Here is a 23,398-nt window from a genome sequence, read left to right on the forward strand (position 1 = left end):
CTGTATTGTGTTCCTTTATTTTATATAAAAGCAATTGATTTATATCAATATTATCTTATTATTAAAAAAATATTACAACTAAGTACCTACCGACCGATACCTGTATTTACAGTAATTTTATCATTTACTCCCTACTTATTCTATATTTAAATAATACTTAAAAGGAAAACAAATAAAAAATATTATACAATAATAAATAATATATAGTTAACTATCATGAAATCCTTTTTAGTCGTTTATGGCATATTATATAATGCACTATTATTTTACATATAATGCTAAGATTGTTTACTATATACTACGTATAAAAAAGTTGATTACCTTTAGGTATGTTGCAGTTGTACTAGTTTATTTTTTTCCACAATTATACAAATGTCTTATAACTAAGATACCCTGTGTTAATTTTATAAAACATTATAATACAAATATCTAGAGGCACAGCCTAGAACACAGATCAGTGCTAATCTACAAAAGTTTATTTTCTAAAATAGTCTCATCGATAATCGAAACTGGGACCTTGCTCAAAGAAACTTCAACACTATATATAGCTATGATTATGTTTCTTTTTGCTATTTAAAGAGTAGAGTCCTATGGTAGTTGTGTAGCTTGTCAGGTTTTTTTATTGCTATTTTCTGCTAATTTGATACTGCGATATACTTACGTAAGAAAAAACAATGCATTTTTCGAATACAGTTTCGAGCTTTTAAATACGTACTTAAAGCTTGAAACTCTATTCGAAAAATGGTATATAATATTGTCTGACTACTAAATTAAAATTTGAAATAAAAAGAAACATTAATGAAAAAGTTATAATTTATGTGGGGGAACGAAACAACGAGAAAAATATATCAATGGTATCACGCAATTCCAGAGGCTTAAAATATTATGACATACAAACATGAACTGGTTCAATGTCAGGATAAGGTCCTGACATTGAACTAGTGCATGTTTCCTGTTTTTCTGTTCCAGTATAAACAGGAAATACATATCTAAGTACCTCATTTTTACATAAAAAAATTTAAAAAATGCGTTTTTACCAATAATTCTAACATAAGAAGTTCGTAAATGATCGATTAATCGCTATGAATACAACCATATACGGACACGACGGCCTGTATTTTTTTAATTCTTAATTTTTTACACAAACAACATAACAGTAAAATGTTTATTCAACCTTCGCATAAAGCGTTAAAATATTATGTAAGCGCTTCTTTTTGTATCAATAGCATTTTAACAACTCCAGTGGTACATTCAAACATACATTGTATAAAATAATAAATTAAGCTTTACTCATCCGCATCTTTGGCTTATTTTACTTGGCGTATTAGGCATATGGTCACATAAACCTCATTTATTATTATTAAAAAATGTTATAACTGCAAATTTTCTTTAAGCACTCTTATTTCCTGTATTATTTAATATTATAAAGTATGTATACTTAAAAGCAGGAATGCCAATCTTACGGTGATCATTGTAGGTACATGTATGTGAATTTAATTTTCGGTAAGAGTAAATTTAGATCGTCGTACAAAATTGTACGAGATCTTGATTTACGAAAATCGGTCAAAATTATGTACGATGTTAGAAAGCCAAATCGAGTGAGTATACGAGTATGTATAACATTTTTTACTTTATCGTACGAGGCTATATGTTTTAAGGTCGGCAACATTGCTTACGCAACATAATCCAAGAGGAAAAGTGCAGTACAGTTAGGCAGTTAGGTCCTGTAACTTACTTTCTTTCCAATAAACGCTAACTAAGTTTATTCAGTCATTAATTAATGTGTAGAATTATTTAAAAATTTCAAATTAAACCTATTAAATATATAAATATTAAGAATTATAATGTCAATTAAATGTAATAACAATTCAGTTCTTGTTAATTATTTTATTCTTTAATTTCTTCGTGTCATGACGAAATAACGACACAACCCAAAAAAGTTCAAGTCTAGTGTTGATTAAGGGTTATAATTTTATCCATAGATCGCTAACCTGTACTTAACTCTCCTAGGATAGGTAATAGCTGATATTACGTCAAGGCAAATACAACTAATATATTACCAGTTTTCTTAAGAAGTTATTGGTAGAGAATTGGTAGAGGAACATCGTCTTATAATTAGAAATTTTGTTAATGAATAAGATAAAAAATATTAAAATGTAGGTAGTCTAGTTTCTTACACGATTTTCTCAATTGAAATAGCCAATTGGACCGGTGGGGATAGTGATAAATAAATTACATGCATATAATAAATAATTTTGATTTTTGACTGACTTTTACAGCTTCATCGCTTGAACTCCAATAACTTATAGGTGTAATAAATGAAGACGCATTAATTAAATATTTGCACTTCATTACAATCATTATCATAGTATAAAAGAAAGTCGCTGTCGCTGTCTGTCCCTATGTATCTATGCTTAAATCTTTAAAACTACGCAACGGATTTTGAAGCGGTTTTTTGTTAAATATATAGTGTGACTCAAGAGGAAGATTTATATATATAATACATGTACACATGTGCGAAGCCGGGGCGAGTAGCTAGTAATAAATAAAAGAAACATTAGGTGGGAGTTCCGGTATAAGATACTATATGGTTTTCTATACTAACATTACAAGATATAACAAATAAGAGAGGGCGAATTTTATGCACCCATTAGAGAAATAGTTTTACTGTGTCAAACGTACATTCCACGACTATGTATTAAGTTAACATATACAAGCTAAGGGCAAGGTATTGGTGTACAATAAATATATCTATGATCACTACAATGATACATTCGTTTCTTAAATAATATTTATACATACAACATCAAATTATACTTTTATGCGGCTGGAAATAGATGTTACTTATAATACAAAGATTGCAATATATCTACAAATAATTGCTACAAATAAACCTAATGGAATGACAAGAATAAGTTTTGGTTTTTTTTTTTTCTAAATTTAAGTTTTGGTGTCACCATATAAATGCATGCACTGATATACCTAAACATTGAATTTATGCTCTTACAGTACTTTTAATTGTCCGTTTCAATGTTAGGTACGCTATAATTCTGATGATAATGTTTGCCACAAACAACACAGCTATGTCCGACCAGTAGTTGTCCTTATCGAAGCTGAATATCTTCATTAGTTCTGTAGGATGTCTGTAATAAATTAAATAACACAGAATTTAAACATGAGCATAATTCTTGTCTGTCCTTAAACATAATTCTTGCTCTATACACAGATAATATAATATGCTCCATGAATAGTCATTATTTGCTCCTTCAAGGTGGAGTAGATTTTTTTTTAAACTACGATGGTGGCAATCAAGCATACGGCCCATCTGATGGTAAATGGTTACCGTAGCCTATGAACGCCTGAAATACCAGGGGGGGTATTACGTGCGCGTTGCCTACCCTTAAAAAACCTTAACATGCCCTTCTTGAAAAACCCTACGCTGTAGTCTCGTGGGAAAACCTCGGCAGGAAGTTAATTCCACAATCTAAGTGTACGCGGGAGGAAGCCTCTGAAACCGCACTGTTCGGGACCACTTAGGTTCCAGCGCGTGGGGATGAATTCCCTGTCGATGGTGAAAAGGTGGCCGTCGGCATCATGTCGAACAATTCCTCAGAACACATTCCGTTGTATAATCTGTAGAACACACAAAGCGAAGCGAAGTCTCGCCAAGCTAAGTGACTATATTGGTAATGTGAACAAATAACTCCATTGCTAGCTAAATTCATGTTGAATTTATCACGATGGGCTAACTGACCTGACTTCATGCTAAACTTATCATCCTCCATTGGCGAAAACAGCGTAAACTGTTTGCGCAGGCGGGTGCACCATTCCCTTATCATACGAAATAAATTCACCCCATGGATCCAATTTCTCTTGATTACTAAAGCCTTATGAACTCACCTTATAGGACAATAATCTTTAGTTTCAGGACAAGGTAATGGCGGTCTCCCATATGCGTATACGGATAGCACCATACTTTCAAATCCATACTTCATGAATGAGATGTGGGAGACAGCGCGCATTGTAGCGCTCATATCCGAGAACAGGACCACATAACCAGAGTACAGGATCATAGCCGCCGTCAATACAGCACCGAAGAATGTGCCGTTCTGGAATTTTTTTTTATTACAGTTTTGGCAATCGATCATATTGCTCATCTGTATTAACGGTTAGCATAGCCTATGGATATACTTTTTTTCTCTCTATGTTTTAATAGACCATACCGTAAGTAAAGTGTCAACATATGTAATTTTTTTTTGATAAAGGAAGAGCATTTACTCTGATGGTCGATAGTCTATCTGATGGTAAGTAGTAATGTTCGCCTATATACATAATATCGCGGGATTTTAGCCAGTTTTATTTACCGAGTTTTCGATATTTCAGTAGTGTTTCAACCGCCATGATGACGGGTAAACTGGGGTTTAATATCGGGATTCGGATTAGACCCCGCAATTTTTACTAAATACGTATAAATAATGACCGAGTCAAATTTAAAATAGTATATATACATATAGAGCATATGCATTGCCAATCCTAATAAAAATGATGCATCATCAATCATGCCTGTTATCCTGTATTCTCGTTGACAGATCTCACTCTTCTTTTAAAACACATTTTCAAGAGGCTCAAAATATTAAAAACAACGATGTTTTTTTTGAACGATGTTGCATCTCTAGACTAGACACGTTTAGTTGTACACAATTCACTATTCGCATATTTTGTTAAATTTTCAGTGTGAATAAGCTCTAATTATTTATTCCTTTTAAATGGTTTGTCGTATACACACTATAAATAGATGTATCGATAAATTTAATTATAATATATTAGATTGTGACAGTATGTTATATGAAGATTGAATGCCAAGTTAGCGTGTCTGTGACTATAACTTTAACACTCTTTATACTATTGTGTTACAAAGTTAATACAATTAGGAGGATCGCGTGATTGCATCCAAGTATATAAATATGTCCTTGTACATGGCAAATCGATGCAAACGTTTCTACAAGCACACGTTGATTAACAAACAATGAAACACCGCGTTTGTTGCAGTCTCGACTAATTGCGGATTATTAGCAGCACCCTAATACTTCGCCGCTTTATCCCTCGTGCCAATATTTTAGCAATTTACATATTAACATACAATTTGTCCAGTTAGTATTGATGTTTTTTTAACAGTTGTATCTTCATTTTCAAATGCTTTGAACACAATTTACTTGACGTCCGTATGTCAGTGGTCAAGTTGTCAAAGGTGCGTCAAAAATTTGGTCAACAAGTTTGATTTTGCCGCCCCTAGGACTTGCCACCCGGGACATGGGTCCCGTGTTGCCTCCTAGATCCGGGGCTGACCATTACTATCACATAAACAAAAACATATGTACCTACATATATAATTATACTTTCGTATATAGATCTGTATAATATTCATAATACTGTATTAGTAGTTTTAATAATGGTAATCATAATATTTTCAATCACATTTAAAGTTGTTTTTATACTCTACGAGTAATTTTATATGAAAAGAAAGTTATAGGCTTCTATCCTTTTTGCTTTGCTTGTACTCTTATCTGTATATAAAAAAGCAGGTACTCACTTCGATTGAGGAAGCTTTTATACAAAAATGTTCTGCATCTCAGTATTACTTATTTCAGCCGAGACGCAAATTGTTTTGTTACTTGTGTTTCGACTAAAGGCAGTCTTAGTCACACGATAATATTATTTCCTTAGTGCTGTTACAGGGGCCTTTTACCATTTACCATCATATTGATTGTCGGCTTCATTGCCATTCCAATTATATAAAAAGATAAAGTTAGATACGTTACCACAGGATCAGTACAGCTTCCTATAACGTTGCCAATAGCATCGGCTAGTACCGTCACGATTGCCAACACCAGAGCGAACATAGCAAATCGATATAACTCCTGAGGTTGTCCAGTCAGATAGTACGAAGGCGCAGTATACACAAAACTGTAGCAAATCTGAAATAAATGTCATTCTTTATTACAATGTATGTAATTTACTTTTTTATTTAGTAAATTAATATCGCTAGGTTCTTATTTTAAACATTAATTTGAAATTGAAACTTCATTTATTTTTATTTGTTTAAAACATAAATTTATATATCGATGGTTTTAAATATTTTAATAGTATATTACGATATAAGTGTGTTATGATGGTTATAACACACCCGGCGGAAATTCAGCCCGAGCCGTAGGCGAGGGTGAAATGAGCCGAGCGTGATAAATATGCACGTACAACATGTTTCAATACACTTGATTTCAAATAAACTCAAACATAAAACTTCACGTTGTTGCTTTCAGCCGTTTTACTTTTTTAATCAGCACGCTGCCAACTGGCTGGAGATACCGTGTGGCGATCACATCGAAATTTGATAAAAAATTTGCAAGTAGTGCGTTTATGGATTATAACTTAACTATTTGTGTTTATAACGCACGCGTGTTTTATGAGCTGCTTTATATATAAAAAATCGGTGAAATTAAATCCATTTTACGAGCAAGAGCAAAACAATATGAAAATTTGAAAATAGAAAGTAATACGGATTTACAGCAAAAACGCACGTCAAAGACGCAAGGAAAAAACTCAGAGTCGAAACGTGGACTGGTTTTACACTGAATTTAAATATGTGTTATAGTGCAGACGTAAACTAATGGAATAGTCTCATGTGTTAACAGAAATAATTCGAAGTGTAGGAGAAGAATAAATTAAAATAATTTCATATCTATTACATTTGTTTATTACCTGCAAAGGTATGCTGGTGATTAGTACGGCAATATAATATGTTTTCAAGCTATACCAATTGTTAAAGTTTTCTTTCTTGAGAACCGCCAATTCTGTGGGAACTGAAAATAAAACAGAATACTTGGAATAAACAATTGCTGTATTTATGTAAATGCATCACTACAAATAGGTGTATTTGATTAATTCTTTATCATTGTGTTTGGGATTGTGTGAGGATAGGATAGGCGGTCGATTGGAGGGTTTTTAGACTTCGTATACCTACGACTAACCCTGTAGATAACAACAAATAATGACGCTGAAGAATTTAGACAGAGCCCTCTAGATCTAAGCTAAGCAGACCAAGGTATGGGTACAAGACATTTAATAAAACTACGTAAATATATTTTTTTTATAGGTTCTTAACTATATATGTCATAATACTGATCATACTTAAGAATACAAATGGTTACGGGTTCGATTCAAACCATTGTACCAATCAACCATTTGTACCGCGACTTTCGTAAGTAAGGTAAGGCGTCGAGCTAATAGGTAAACAAAGACCGTCAAAATAATATTTATATAGAAAAATGAAGTATCAACTCACATCTAAGTACAGCAGGCATAAGAGACGTGTAGGTAAGGTATGTCATCGAAGCGAGTAGGTAGCCCATATTGTTGATGGTTTTAGAACCATCGCTGCCTGCGTCTTGGAACAAGAGGCCCACGAATATCCCAATAAGTACGTGAAGTAATAGTTTTAAATAGGTGACTGACTGCGGAAATAATATAGGTAAATGTGTTGAAACTATTAATATAAGTACACGAGTTAATTACATTGCTTTTATAGGTTGTTATAAATGGCGAATATATGAATATTTTATAGGTAGCATGCATAAATAGTAATCCAGATTGTCTGTAAGAGATTGCTTTTAGTGATATAATAATAATAATCTCAGGACAATTCACACAGCGCCAACTAGTCCCAAGATAAGCTACCTAAAACTTGTGTTATGGGTACTAGATAACTGAGAAATACACAGATGTTTTCGTAAATATTATATATAAAGAACATCCAGGCCGATACAAACAATCATACTCATGAATACATATGTTTGTGCGAGGAATCGAACCCGCGACCATCGGAAGTAAGGCAGTGTGTTAAAAAGCTATACCACTGCGGCCGTCAATTTAGTGATATGATTGTATATTGTTAAAGAAATTAGTATACATTTTTTTTATACTGAGATAGACTTTGTCGTCGTAAATAGTCGTCCGCTCAGTCTCCATATATTTCACCCGCCAAGCTTGAGCAACTGAGTATTTGCAAATTAAACGGTAATTCGAAGCGTATAGATTAAATACATTTTAAATAATAAATTTAATTGTCGTTCTTAATTAAAAATTCTAAATTTAAAAAAATTTTTTGGAGATTATGTACATATTTTGTTTGATATATTAAAATAAACTTGACTTAGACAGCTCTAAATGTTTTATACATGTATGTTAAAAATACGAACCCGTCAAATAAAGTTCTTTACAATAAACTGTCAAAATAATCAATATTACTAATATTATAAAGCGAAAGTATGTCTGTTTGTTATATTTTAACGACTAAATAGATAAATTTAACCATTTAGTCGTCATCTTAAATAAAACTAATATATTTATGAGATATCAATCATCAAAAGAAAATCACAAAGACGAATATAGGTTATGCTTTATGTTTTAAATCAGACGAAACTGTTAGTTTGTTTATAATAGTATTTATATACATACCCAATCTCTGTGTAGTTGAATTATACATCGTGTAAAGAGAATGAAGAACTTATATAACTCGTGTGGAGGATTGAGAATGATGTCAATTTTGCCACAAGAGAGGCTTTGCACTTTGGTTTCGTTAGTATTAACCACAGGAGCTACTTTTTCAGCCTGTTCACGTTTCTCTGCGAGAATCTCGTTGAAATTTCCATAGTCACCACTGGCTACTTCTAAAACTGAAATAAATAATCTTATATGTAAATTTATCGTATCACATATTTTTCATACCTCTATTATTATTGCCTTGTTTGGACTATTGTCAGGTGATTGGACCTGTAGCACTGCGACCTACATAAATCTATTGTGCTCAGCCTTTTTCAGAGTTCGCTACCTAGAACCGTCAGGGACAAGTATTAAACTATATTCTTAGGAGCTTCATACCCCTAAGTGATAAGTGTCCACGCGTAAAATTAAAAAAAAAATTTGTACAACTTTTTTTTTTTTTATTATGTTAAAAATACATATAGCCCTAAATTTTCACCCTTCTATCACCAAGGCCAATATTTAATAGCGGTTTAAATTTATATGGCAAAACAACGTGTGTTATAATAAGGAAATAATAAATATAGAGTACATACTATAGTCTGCAGGGTTGTGGTACTTTGGGCACTGCAGGCCGGCAGATGCGAGGTACGGCACCGTGTCACCACTTGAACCGTCGTATATACACATGCCCTCTGCTAATAAATACACCTGCCGAAATTTTACTATATGAATCAATGACATACATGTTCCTTTGGCTCTTGTAGCGTTTGATATATAGCCTAGAAATAGAAATTATCCTTATTGGAATAAACTTAATTTTATATCTTTAGAACGATATGTTATTTTAGTATTGTACTAATATTTCTAAAATAAAATTTTAGATACAGTTTTAATAAAGGAAGTTAATGTTTATAAAACAAAGCTAGAGCTTATTGTACTTGTGAATACTCTCCTAATGATATAATTAAGTGTGAAGTTACAAACAAAAAAAGAATTAATTTGAAAAATTTTGAAATTGAACGAATGTGCTAATATATTTGTATAACTGACCTGATCAAACATGGAGTATATTGTAGCAGTAGGTTGATGTATAGTACAGACTATAGTACGACCACCTTGCGCCAGGCTCTTTAACATTTCTACACACTGTGTCGTTGTCAAGCTGTCTAAACCTCTGTAATGAAAAAAAACATTACGCTATGTTTTAAAAACAAAAATTTTCAAAAAATTCCAAAAAAAAGAAAGCATAAATTAATGAATTAGTATATATTATCAACGAATCCCAAATAAAAAAAAAACGACAGTCAACCTTCGTCTGTTGATAATCAAATTAAAATTGATATATTTCAGATTAACATGATCCAGCACCCCAGTTGGTATGGCGTGGCCTCATTTCCGCCCTGGACAGAGCCATGACCCTTTCCAGGGTGAAAGGAGGCTGAGTTGAATTTCACTATATTAGTAATTCTGGTATAAATGTTTCTTGTATTTAAGTCTTTACACAACATTTAAGTATCTGGGTATTTTGTACAAGCAAGTAATATGCACCTATGTTTTTTAATTACAGGTTACATAAGTATTTGAACAATATAGCGAAAAAGATAAGTTTAATGCGTGAATTACATTATTACAACCGAGTAAACTAGTTTATATTAAGGACGTTCTTGGACAGTTTCTTCTTACAAATATTTAACAAACAAATTAAAACGACTAAATTCGCAATAATTAAGAGTGCCCTGCATTATATGTATTCTCGTAATATAAAAAAAAAACACTAACGTGGTCGGCTCGTCCAGAAATACTACGGGAGGATTGTCTATGAGTTCCAGTGCTATAGACAATCGCTTCCTCTGACCCCCTGAGAGGCGGCTAGATTTGGTGTTCTTCGTATGTGCCAGACCCAAGGTATCCAGGATACCGTCAATCTGTAAATAACGTTCAATTTCAAACGAGCAGCGTTAAGATAAATAAAATATATTGAATCTATATATCTTATTGTTCTGAATATTTTTTTATTGAATATTGTATTCAGTATACATTATATCTTTTGGGTTTAGTCGAAGTATTCGATAATTACTACTTATTGCTTGTCTTATTAAAACTTTGGTAGTTTATATTTATGGCTGATTTTTCAGTGACCGGTGACGTGATAAGTTCACCCCCTACAATGTTGAATTACCTTGTTGCAATTACCAGGTCCGTATTCGATACCTCGCACGATACAAACATTTGGATTCATAAATATAATTGTTTGTATTTGCCTGGGTGTTTACTATTTATTAACAAAAAAAGTATTTATAACAGATTACTATATTACAAGATCCTTTGACTAAATGGCTTTATGTGAATATCATAATTAGGATGTAGAATTAAATACTCGATCATTCGGATTCACGATCAGTGAACATACCACAGACAGCTTTAGCTTCTCGGTGAGACAGTTACCAAGTTTCAAGTCAGCAGCGAACCACATGTGCTCCTCGACTGTGAACAGCGGGTTTAGTCTGTCATCTTGCAAGATGTAGCACGTTTTTTTTCTGTATTCTTTTAAAGCAGCCGTTGAGTTTTTATCTCCCAATTCGCATAGTTTATCGCCGCTGCGTATTGTGCCTGTTACGCCATGGGTCCTGTAATTATGATGACCTTAATTATTGTTTTATATATTATATATAACACTACTCTACTGTATAGATTTATATCCGAATATCTGTCGGATTTCTATATCTATATGTATAGTTATAGTTAGTATACTATATATTCGATTTGGTTGACTTTCAATGCAAATTCGAGTAGATAGATTTTGATCGTAGTTTTAGTAATAAATCTATACTTGCAGTTACGGTGTGTAAATTAAAAATTTCAGCACTCTACATACTCGTCCGGTGAAGCTGTAAAGGCCAGCTGCGGCCAACAGCATTAGAGTAGTCCGAAAAAAAGTAGCCTATATTGTATTTTCATTGCGTACAAGTTTTCTTTCATACTATTTTCTACATTAACCAAAAGTATAAGGTAAATTACTTACGCGAACCCAGTGAGAGCATTTAATAAAGAAGTTTTTCCTGCTCCTGATGGACCCATAATAGCTGTGAGTTCTCCTGACTTAAACAGCCCAGACACATCTTTCAGGATTGTTTTTTCTGTAACAAAAGAGATACAGTGATATTATCTAAAATTATAGGAGTTATATGCATTTGCCTATATCTTTTTGGAGAAGACTTTTATAATCCCTTTACCGATGTATTACTAATATCTAAAGCTATATATTAATTTAGATTGTTAGTTTTATCACAGATAACATAATATTACATCGTTTTATTAAGTTTATTTTAGGCAACTACTGCGTTTAGAAAATGGACATAGTACAAGATAACCTATAAAACTTGGTGACAAATTATATAGTTTTCTCTAGGTGAAAGAATTTTAAAAATGTTTATATACCTACTTATTGAGTTTATCCATTCAAATCCTTAGTCTACATATTTTAATATTAGCATAAATAAATGTGATTCCTATCTGCAAGCTAATTCTATTAACTTTCCTATTTAGTCTCGACATTCGGGAGCTATATTTTTTAAATTTACATAAATCAAGTCAGGCATAATATAAATTGTACACACTTTGCAAAAGGTTTACTTGTTTACTTATTATGGCAACTTATGTACATATATATAATTTTCATATGTATGCTAATTATGTATTTATTAACATAGTATTCGCAAAATAAACAGAAGTATTTAAATCATAAAACCTATATAATACGATTGCAAATAATAAACATGGATAAATTTCAGTTTGATATTTATAAATGTGTTTCTATTTCTGGTAAGTATGTAATATACGCTTCAAAATATAGTGTGAATCTCTTCGTAGTATATGCTAACTAATATATCCGATTTCACTAATACTTACTTAATTTTTTCTATAGAAATATTCTCATTTAAAATATATATTTGTTGACAGATTTACAATTATTTATTAACTATTTAACAACTAAAGTTCCCATCTGCAATTGTTTAATGGTTTATTAATAACTGGCTGCGCCCTCGACTTCGTCCGCGTAAAATGACGATATTTCCATATAACCTTTCAACCCTTTGCAACCCTCGTATTTCATTAAAAAGTAGTCTATGTCCTTTCTCAGGGTCTAGAGTATCTGTGTACCAAATTTCATTTAAATCGGTTCAGTGGTTTCGGCGTGATAGTGAGACAGACAGACAGACAGATAGAGTTACTTTCGCATTTATAATATTAGTAAGGATTTGCAAACTATGACTGTCAGTCTAAAAAAATTATAGTTGATTGCAATTGAGGTAGGTAAACATTAAAGCTTCAAATAAATGTATCACGGCTCTGTAGTTTAGTAAGGTTATAAAATTTCCTAAATTTCATATTAACTTCGACACGTGTTCCTGGGAAAAACGTTTTCAATCAAGATACAAAGGTAATAATTAGTAAAATTTGTAATTGGTTTTTTAAATTGTAAATTATAAAGTAATGACAAAAACCCGCTTTTAATTAAAAAAACAATTTGTACTAGTAGATTTATAATTAATGTTAATTAATTTAAAATTGATTCAAAACTGCTGAGTAAGGTACGTAGTTAAGTACATACATGCACCAAAATATAGTTTAACTACTGATGTCAACTTGGCATGCTTGTACATTTGTCTCATTTGTAGATCGTAATATAAGTATTGGTTAAGTACTGTTTGCCACTAGACATGCCGTATATCTGTTTGTCAACATTGTATTAAAGAAATAGTCGAACATCTTATTTTTGAAGTTGGTTCTATGCACGTTGGTGGGATATGGATTTCAATATCAGACCAATGAATGGCTCATTAAGCTGTTTTGACGTTATCATATAATTTTCAATTAATAATGACCAATTACATATTAAATATATAATCTGTAAAATTTCGTTATCTACTGTTCGGTGGCCTGTACAGACTGGGTCCGTATAGATTATTATACTATATATTATAAGATATAACACTACTTATATCCTCCTATGAATCCGAATAAAAGTAACCCACGTATTATTTTTATTATGTAATATTATGTTATCTGTGATTTTTATATAGAAAAAAAAGAATAAATTGCATTGAAATATAATTAAAGATAATTTATGGGAATAGATTGCTCTGCATGACATTGTATTTATTTACTTTTGTTATTCTATCAATAACAAAATATATCGTAATCACATAATTAAATCACCCTAATTATTATCGCAGAATTAAGAGACTTGATAAATATGAATAGGTAAAAGAGGTAATTATGAACCGGATTTTATTTGCAACTTATTACAATTCATAAATACGTTATTATTTACCCTTATTATCATAATTGTAATGTTTTAAAGGTCTATTAACTAATTAAATAAGTGGAAACTGTAGTTTATCTCTTGTCATGTTAAAGCATCGTCAAAATTGATAATCAGAATCTCCTTGTATCTAAAGTCTTTATAAAGAAGATTTTAAATATCGGACTTATTTTAGTAATATGCGATCTGGCTTGCATCACTCAGGATAAAAAAATTTTTGTATAAAATAACAGATAACATAATGTCGAAATTTATGTAATGCCATATATAATAATATTAATGTGTGGGAGATTCAGATAAAAAAATTAACCTAACTTTGGAAACAACTATTTTTATATTATCTTATTACTATTACTAGAACTTATAACAGATAACACTATCAGAATGAAATGTTTTTTCAATTATGTTTTATAATAATATAAATATTTATTAAATTACATTGGATGTATTTAGTTCAAGTGCATAACCGTCGCTTATCTTAGAAACAACGGTTTAATTAAGATATGGTGTCCTTAATAATATTTAATTATTTCTTTTCGTCGTTGTTATTACACTTAATTAGTTTAATTAATACGTTATTATCTTCTTTTCTTAACATATGTATGTATAACTAGCTGCACCCGAGTGAAATTTATAGATTAGATATACGTTATTTTGATATATTACATAAGCTGTGTGTATATATAAGCGGTATAATATACAATACAATTGTGAATTTTCATTAAAAATACATTTCGTTCTTACGTGAAAGAGCAATAAACATCCACACTTTCGCGTTTCAAAAATTCCTTTCCTCCTAATAATACCAATTAGGTTACTATTACCCGAAACTGGCTAGTATGATATAAATAAATTTAAGTACAGTGACGAAGAGAATGCATATTTGTTTATTACTGATTTACAATATTATGTAAATATCATAATATTCATTAGCAAATTAAATAATTACAGACAAACAAAGTTATTAGAACAATATTATGGTAAATATTAATAGGTATTCACTAAAATACATTACAAAACAGTCATACATAATGAAATAGACATAATACTTATACATACTTAATTAGTTAATGCTAGAGTTATGCATAGAATTAAAACTTTATGTTTGTTTGAATACAGCTGTACAAATATATCTATTAACTAAATTAAGATTTATACATAATTGACATAATTAGGATGTGCAGTCTTAATTATTTATTTATTTATTTATTTACGTCACACTAAGTGAGCTTTACAGTTTCCCAATATGCTAATAATTATATGCTAATGTTAATTAATTTAAAATTGATTCAAAACTGCTGAGTAAGGTACGTAGATTATGTCAATTATATATGCTTTTTATTTAATATTTTTAAACACATGTAAGTTAGCACACACATATTTAGCACAAATGTGTGTGTGCTAATTTTCATTCGTTTCAGTCAAGTAGGTTTTCCATGAACTAATAACATAAACATCTGTTTAGGAAAGGTTTCTTAGAAAAACCACTCCTAACTTTGCGGAACTAAATGATGAAAATTGGTACAATAATATATATCATTATTGAACAAAATATATCAAATGTGTATTTCAGTATTTTAGAAAATTATATATACATGGTAATTTCGATGCTATTTCGGAATTGTGGTGTATGAAATATTTTGATAACTACAACAGAAATAGCAATGATAACTTTTTTACAAATTTATTTTGTTTTTCAAACAGAGAACTCTTTATGTTCTCGTGCGATCGTTTTTTTGGACACCCTTTTTTACTCCGCTAATTGTATTCGAATTATTATTCAATATAAAATATAATTACAAGTTAATCCGGACGATGTGGTTTTACCATCGGTCTATTCATGGACCTAGTTGAGATGGACACAAAATTTGGTCTTTCGAGCTGGATTTAAACCAGCGACCTATATTACTTATTCTAGATTACCTTACTGTGAATATTTAATCGTAAAATGCTGGACTGGGTTACCTAGTTTGTGTATTAAAACATATTTTATGAATATGCCTATATAAAAACATTTTCTAAACAGATAAATTGTAGTTGTTTCATGTAAAACCTATACTTGACTGAAACAAGTGAAAATTGGCACACTCTTCTCCCTTCTGTCAGGCATTATATAATAACAACAGTGTTATGTCAGATAATATGTAGATTTATAAATCAAATTGTGATAAGAGTAGATCCCTATTATATTTTTTTAGACCATGTATTGTACAGGTATACTTGGATAATACAATTCCAAATAAATATTTATGTGAAACTAGAAAAAAATTATAGGTACGTACTTTACCTACTACTCAAAATATTTTCTATAATATCATAAAAATGTGATAAAACATGTGATTCACTTCAAATGCTTCTACAAAAACAGCACATTTTTTTATTCAGATTTGTGAATAGGTTTACTAATAGCTTTTGTTATCAATTCATAATGAAAAAAAATCCCTGCGGTCTGGGGTTTTTTACTAGAATGAATTACCTACTTGTAACAATGAAAAACTGGCGTCATTCGTGTCTATACATTGATTAAATAATATCAACAATTTTTTTGGGATTTTGAATTTTGGACTTTTGAATATTACTTCTTACGGATTTACTTTTCTTACGGATGGATTAACGAACAAATAGCTCTAGCAATTAAACAAAAAACGTAGTGGCAAGAAATATAGATTCGATCTTTTTGAAGTTAAAACATTATAACAGATTATATAACTTCCACTTCCACTAATGAAATTCGTTGGATCAATCCTCTTATTTCGAACTGAGATAATTACTTAATTCTTATTTTTAACTGATTTCAAAAAGGGCATTGTTAATAACGTTGTGTTTTTTATGTTTGTTGCCTTAGAACTCTGTTATTGATAAAGCAAACTGAATTTTTTTTAAAGGATACTTTTCATATTAGTTTAGATCATCAGAGTCGGTTTCAGTAGTTTGGTTCTTATATCAAGATAGTCGATTAAAATATGTCATTTTATCATTAGGTAATAACGAAACTCTGCCCACTAAAATAATGTAAACTAACCGTGTCTGCTACATTTTTATTATTAAACTGCTAGATTATTTTAGACTTTTTGTGATACCAAATAATTATAATAACATGTTTTCAAAAAATATTCTCTTGGCTTCTGTTATTAAGGTCATTTTCATTTGCGATTATAAAATGTTCCGGGGTCACCGACCCTGACCTTCTTTTCAATAACTAATTTAAAACCAAAAATAATGTACACCAATACATGGATCTATAATAATCTAGTTTTTTGGTCCTGTACAAAAAGAAACCCTTATCGTTCATCCCCATTCGTTCGTCGTTCGTATATGGTAGTTTCTGAAATATAATTCTCTATCTGAAATATATTTCTCTATCATTCATTATCATTATTCATGATTCTCTTCATCATATTTCAGAAACTACCATAACCCAATTTTAAATTTGGAATGGTATTAGATATCTGTTGCTGATCCAATGTTATTAGAAATGAAGAAAATTAAAGATGTTCTTATTTTCTTTGCAAGTGGGTTCAATATGAAACTGAAAATTTCAAAGTTCTTGTATTGGTTTTAATGTGTCTGACTTCATTTGCTTATAACCTTTCTCCATCTTTTTATTAAGCAACAGTCTTTTTGTACTGATATTATCCGGACAAAAGTCTCTGTTTTAAATCTCCAACCAAACCGGTGTTTGTTTTTATTTTTTACCACTTAAGAAAATATCTAGTGTTAAACAAGAATAACTGCCAAGAAATTAATTAGCTTCATACAATTTTTATATGTCAAGATAATTAAGATATCTATCTAATGATCTTGGAATATGAAACAGTAGCAGAGCGATAATCTATACTAATATTATTATAGACTAAAGTTTGTGAGTTTGCAGGGGGTAATATCTAGATCTACTGAACCGATTTTAATAGTTCTTTTAGTGTTGGATACTTTATTTATCGACGAAAGTTATAAGCATATAGCCTACACTATAATATACTATAGCACCACGTTACGACTAGTAGGAGTAGAGCTGCAATGAAAATTGTTGCAATAACGGCGAAAATCTAACGCAGAAAAAATTTAATTATAAATCTAATCTAATATATAAATATATAAAATTTTATGACACAGTATTTGCTATCATCTGAAACAATTGTCAACCGACAGTTTTTATGAAAAAATTGGCGTATATATATATATTAGGTTTGAGAATTAGTCTTGTTATACACCAGGTGGCAATCAACGGTTACCGGGACAGCTAATAATTCTATAATATATTTTTTACTTATTGTAATAATTCTTTAGAGTAATACATACTGTCATTGACATTAATAGCAAAACCAAAATAAAAAGTATTGGTCCATTCTCATAAATAACGCTTATCAAGTGCGCCATTTGTATCCTATTGTATTTGCTAATCAATAGATCTTAAACAAAGTAAAGAAATATTAAATTCGTCCTATTAAATAAATAAATACTTACACCTATCTCTCGTTATGATATTTGTTTCGAAGGAAACTACTTAACTATTTTTTTACGAACATCTTGTGTACCTACGACTAACTGGTTTTAACTTAAAAGATAGTTTCTATTATCTTTATATAAAACTAGCTGGACCCGCGACTTCGTTCACGTAAAATAATGTCCTTGACCAAATAATGTATATATTTAGTAATCTAACCCAATAAAAAAGTTTCATCGCTCCAGCTTCAAAAATAAAAATTTCCATACAGAATTCTATACAATTCAATCAAAAGCCTAAAAAATAAGTTTCAAACTTCTAGCTTTAAAACTGACGATACTTTCACACTACCTTACATCTCCCCTTTCATCCCCTTACAACCCTTTTTCTTTATTTATATTTTTTCAATAGCCTAAAAATAACTTTCAAGCTTCTAGCTTTAAAAATGTTAATACCTGCATACAACATTTCAACTCCAATTTTCCTTCATTACATTTAATCAATAGCCAAAAAATTTAGATTCAAGTTTCAACCTTTAAAAATGACGATACTTCTATACAGCCTCCTCTTCAATCTCCTACAAATCAATCTCTTACAATCCTTTTTCGCATTAAAAAGTAACCTAAGTCCTTTCTCAGGATCTAGACTATCTGTGTGCAAAATTTAATTTAAATCAGTTCAGTAGTTTTGGCATGTAAGTGAGACAGACAGACAGACAGAGTCACTTTCACATTCATAATATTCGTAAGGTATTTATTAAACTAACCCAAAAAAGCGAAAGAAAAAAGTTTCATCGTTCTAGGTTCAAATATGATGAATTTCCATAAAAACTTTTATCTACTATTTTATTTTACTCCTTGAATGGTAACATTTTTACAAATTTTAAATGTCATATTTATTTATATTTAATAAACAGTCTAAAAATTTTTTTAACTTCTTTTGATAATTGGTGGTCCAGTTGGCCAATAACATAATAAAATTTTGTTAAATCAATAGATGAGATTTTCGAAATTGCAAACTGTCCCTCTACTTGCGCGAACCATATCTCCGACTCTTCTGGCCATAAGGGAGGAACGCGTATTCCGACAATGAATAGCTCATATGGGACAGTAGGTGTTGTTTCCTCCAAGGACATGTTCATATATATCGACAAAATAGTTAATATTATATGTCGTTTTATTCTTCAAAACTATTAATAATATGTTCTTACGTTCTTGTCCAAGAGCGGAGTCACCAGTTATAGGCTGTACCAGGTTTATATTTATGTATTTATAAAATAAATTTGCAGAGCAAACGTTTATATATTTAAATTTATAAGGAGACAACGAATTGGCAACTTCGTATGCGCGCTGCTTATACAAATGACATATATGTACAACGCATTTATATTTATTCAACCGCATAAAGATAACCTTGTATTTCCATTTTCAACCACTTACAACCCTTTTTTCGCATTAAAAAGTAGCATATGTCCTTCTTCGGAGTCTAGACTATCTGCGTGCCAAATTCCATGTAAATCGGGTCAGTAGTTTTGGCGTAAAAGCGAGACAGACAGACAGGCAGAGTTACTTTCGCATTTATAATATTAGTAAAGATTAAAATTATACTAAGACACAATAATATATGACTCGGTCAGTAAATATGCAAGTGTATCATTGTATCTTTAGGTAATTAATTCATAATAGGCAAAGATATCGATATTAACGTACAAAAAAAATACAATTGGATCACAAAACCTTTTCAAATCGGTTAAAGATCATAACAAAATAAAATGGTACTTTGTATTTAAATAACAGATGTTTATCATTCAGTATGAACAAGTGTACTATAATTATCGGAAGTCACAACACATTTGGTGATAAAACGTGTTTTCTTGTACACATATTAAATCACAATCTTGATAGATAGCGCGATAAAAATATAATTTTGTATTATATACACAAGTGCAATCAGTACGTATTTATGTCAGGTGAAATAAATATGTAAACACTTTTATAAGTACTTTGTCATATAATGCGGAATGAAAAATACAGTCTTCTGCAATCATATTATGTATATATAGGCCAGAAGAGGAAACGCCACATCCTATGAGATTGTAGCCCACTCATGCATAAAATATCACCTTAGGAAAGTATACACTCTATCCTGAGGAAATGAAAACCATTGGGCCTAAGAATATCCTTCAATTCCTGTCCCTCATGGGTAGGCAAGGGACTTTGAAAAAGGGCGAGCACAGTTGATCTATGCATGTCGCAGTGTCACAGGTCTGAGCACTTGATAGTAGTCCAAACCCCCCAATAATCTTTTTTATACATGTACTAATAAAAAGTGAGTTTGAAATATTCAAATCAACCTAAAGTTACCATACTCTCATTTTAAGATCTGCCTGAAAATCTAATCGCTATCTCGGAAAGTAAATACCTACCTGCATAAAAATATCTTTTCTTAACCATATTTTATTAATGAGAATGATCTAACAGTATCTAAAATACTATTCCAAATTGATATCATAAGTAATTTAGCATTGTGATGGTAGAATAAAAAAAGCACCTAATAATTATATTTTATTTCTTTTGATACGGAATCCTAAGAACTTATAAATATGAGACTGATATTAAAATTAGCCATGTATGTGAAAGTCTCTTATGTCAGAGATTATCACAGTTTATCTTATCATTCTTAGTAGGGGGAAAATATAACAATGTATGAAGTACAAATTAATTTAATTATTATCACTTTATTATTATCTAGCTATTTCCCGTCGCTTTGTCCGAGTGCTAATGTTTAGTTGTTGATTTGTCGAAGTTTAAAAAATATTTCTTAGTGCTTAATAGTACGTAATTTATTTATTAATAGTAAAAATATAATACAATGCTATATACATATGTGTACCGTCCCAATCATAAATTGTGCATTTTTTATTCGCTTACCGCGCGTAATGTTTGGAGCGGTCACAATCGTAAGTTGGTTTGCGCGGTGAACCCACGCATGCACTTGGCTTGACATACGCGCGGTCTGTCGTCTCGCAAATCGTGATATTACCGAATAACCAGGATAAATCCAGGAGAATACTCTTCGAAGCATCTCGTTGAAATTAAGGTGGAACCAGAACGTCGCACAAGACTCCATCCAAGTAAGTGCACGTATCCTTCTTATTTATTGTGATCGCTCCTGCAGTGATACCAGAGTGTGGCAGACGATCGAATTCCACCGCCTCACGGTGTCTGCTACATCTCTTTTTTGGTGCCGAAACCCGGGATAATCGTCGGTCGAATTAAAACCCGACCAAACGAAAGTTCATAGTTCAGATCAGCTGTATAAGTTATATTGCACTGGGACGTTACATATTTCGATTAAACATAGAATTATATACATATATATGTATATATTTACTAAATACAATTATTTATAAATCGTTAAATATCATTAAATTTCATTATACGAATTCGGTATCCATTATTCCTAAAATAAGTGGGTATACGGACGCAGTTGTAACTCTCTGTTTGCCATTGTAATGAGTAGGTTTGGTTTGAAGAATTAACTAATAGTTTCACCTGGTTTTGTCATATCGATATTTTATGTTTTTGTAAAATCATAAAAACAATCTTATTCATATTGATGTTTTTATAAATAGAATTCGGCTTGCATAAACATTAAATATAAAATTCCCAATCTGGTTATTATTACAAAATCGTTATATTTAACAATTGTGTGGAATCATATAAACAATCTTATATTTAATCGGTGTTTATATATTAGTATCGGTTCACATAATTGTTGAATGTAAACTATCGAATGATATCGTAATTATTTTACTTATAATAAAATTATATATCCCATACAAACAAGACAGACAAATTCTTAATTGTATTAGTAGTGACAAAAGTAATCATTACTAATAGAAATATTTATTATATTTCTTATGTACCTTTCGTAATAGTGAGAAGTAATAAAAACATTTTTTTTTTCTCTGGCATAACATTTAACTATCCTATAATAGTAAAACATTTGTAAGGTTTTACATTTGTTATTAATTTCACGGTAACAGTTATCGCGACGTACATATAATTTAGTCCTTCAGTTAAAGAGAGTTGTTTACGTGATAATTTAGGTCATCATACGTTCTATTCATTACTACCCTCAAAATTATTTGTTTTTTTTTTTTTGTTTGAATATTCTCGAACATTACTTGTGAGCTGTTATCTATTCGTTTCCATTAGTTTATAAATAGAAATAAATCTTTTCTTTGTTAAAGATGTCGCTCACTACTAAACGTAAACTTAGCCTGTCAAAACGAACTAAATCGAAACATGACGAATATACAACTCGTGATTTGCCTTCCTTGCGACGAAAACGAACTATTGCATTTAACCGTTTATCTAAAGCATTACAAATAGGTAATGACGCGAAGTTGGATGCAACAAAGTTAGATCTATTTTTATCGTATTGTGATGAATTACAAAAAATTACTACCGATTTCGAAAATGCGCATCTTCTTATTTTAGAATTACAGGATGATCCTGAGTCGGATGATGAGGGTGTCCGTGAAAGTTTTGATGATATCTATTTTAACATTTTGGCTTTGCAACGCAATTATACAAATTCAAATTTACCGTCGAAATCGGAGCAAAAGACCTCTTCTCATATAAAACTTCCAAAAATTTCATTAAGAACGTACTCAGGACATATAAAGGAGTGGGCTGAATATATCGATATTTTTAATTCATTAATTAATGATTGTCCGTCTTTAAATAATTTGGAAAAATTCCATTACTTAAGATCATCCCTTTCAGGCGAAGCTTTAGCGTTAATACGTTCGTACCCGGTAACCGGTGAATATTATCACGATGCATATAGCGCACTCGTTAATCGTTATAAAAATAAGCGTGACTTAGCATTTACATGTTGGCGCGAAATTTTAAATGTTGAATTTAAAATTAATAATGTTAAAGATTTTCGTCGGTCGCTGGATATGATTGATGAAAACTTGAATATATTAAAACAAGTGAATTTGCCAATTCAACAGTGGGATTTTATTCTTATTTACCATTTGTTGTCAAAACTTGACACAAAGATGCGTCGTGAGTTCG

General features: G+C 30.8%; 1 protein-coding gene across 1 annotated transcript in view; it reads right to left on the reverse strand.

The window, feature by feature from the left end:
* Positions 1 to 2,958: 2,958 nt before the first annotated feature.
* LOC131844665 (ATP-binding cassette sub-family G member 4-like) overlaps positions 2,959 to 23,398 on the reverse strand; it is a 52,038-nt gene continuing 31,598 nt past the window's right edge. The window contains exons 2-12 of the mRNA XM_059193601.1: positions 11,561 to 11,675; positions 10,949 to 11,165; positions 10,318 to 10,463; positions 9,589 to 9,712; positions 9,132 to 9,246; positions 8,512 to 8,729; positions 7,340 to 7,508; positions 6,757 to 6,857; positions 5,820 to 5,975; positions 3,901 to 4,109; positions 2,959 to 3,143 (exon numbers count right to left, since the gene is read on the reverse strand). Coding sequence (XP_059049584.1) covers positions 2,996 to 3,143; positions 3,901 to 4,109; positions 5,820 to 5,975; positions 6,757 to 6,857; positions 7,340 to 7,508; positions 8,512 to 8,729; positions 9,132 to 9,246; positions 9,589 to 9,712; positions 10,318 to 10,463; positions 10,949 to 11,165; positions 11,561 to 11,675 — 1,718 coding nt within the window. The 3' untranslated portion in view covers positions 2,959 to 2,995. The remainder of the gene's footprint in view (positions 3,144 to 3,900; positions 4,110 to 5,819; positions 5,976 to 6,756; positions 6,858 to 7,339; positions 7,509 to 8,511; positions 8,730 to 9,131; positions 9,247 to 9,588; positions 9,713 to 10,317; positions 10,464 to 10,948; positions 11,166 to 11,560; positions 11,676 to 23,398) is intronic.

The sequence above is a fragment of the Achroia grisella genome, unplaced genomic scaffold, assembly GCF_030625045.1.
Source record: "Achroia grisella isolate CSIRO2021 unplaced genomic scaffold, CSIRO_AGI_Agris_v1 utg4116, whole genome shotgun sequence".
Classification (NCBI taxonomy): Eukaryota; Metazoa; Arthropoda; class Insecta; order Lepidoptera; family Pyralidae; genus Achroia; species Achroia grisella.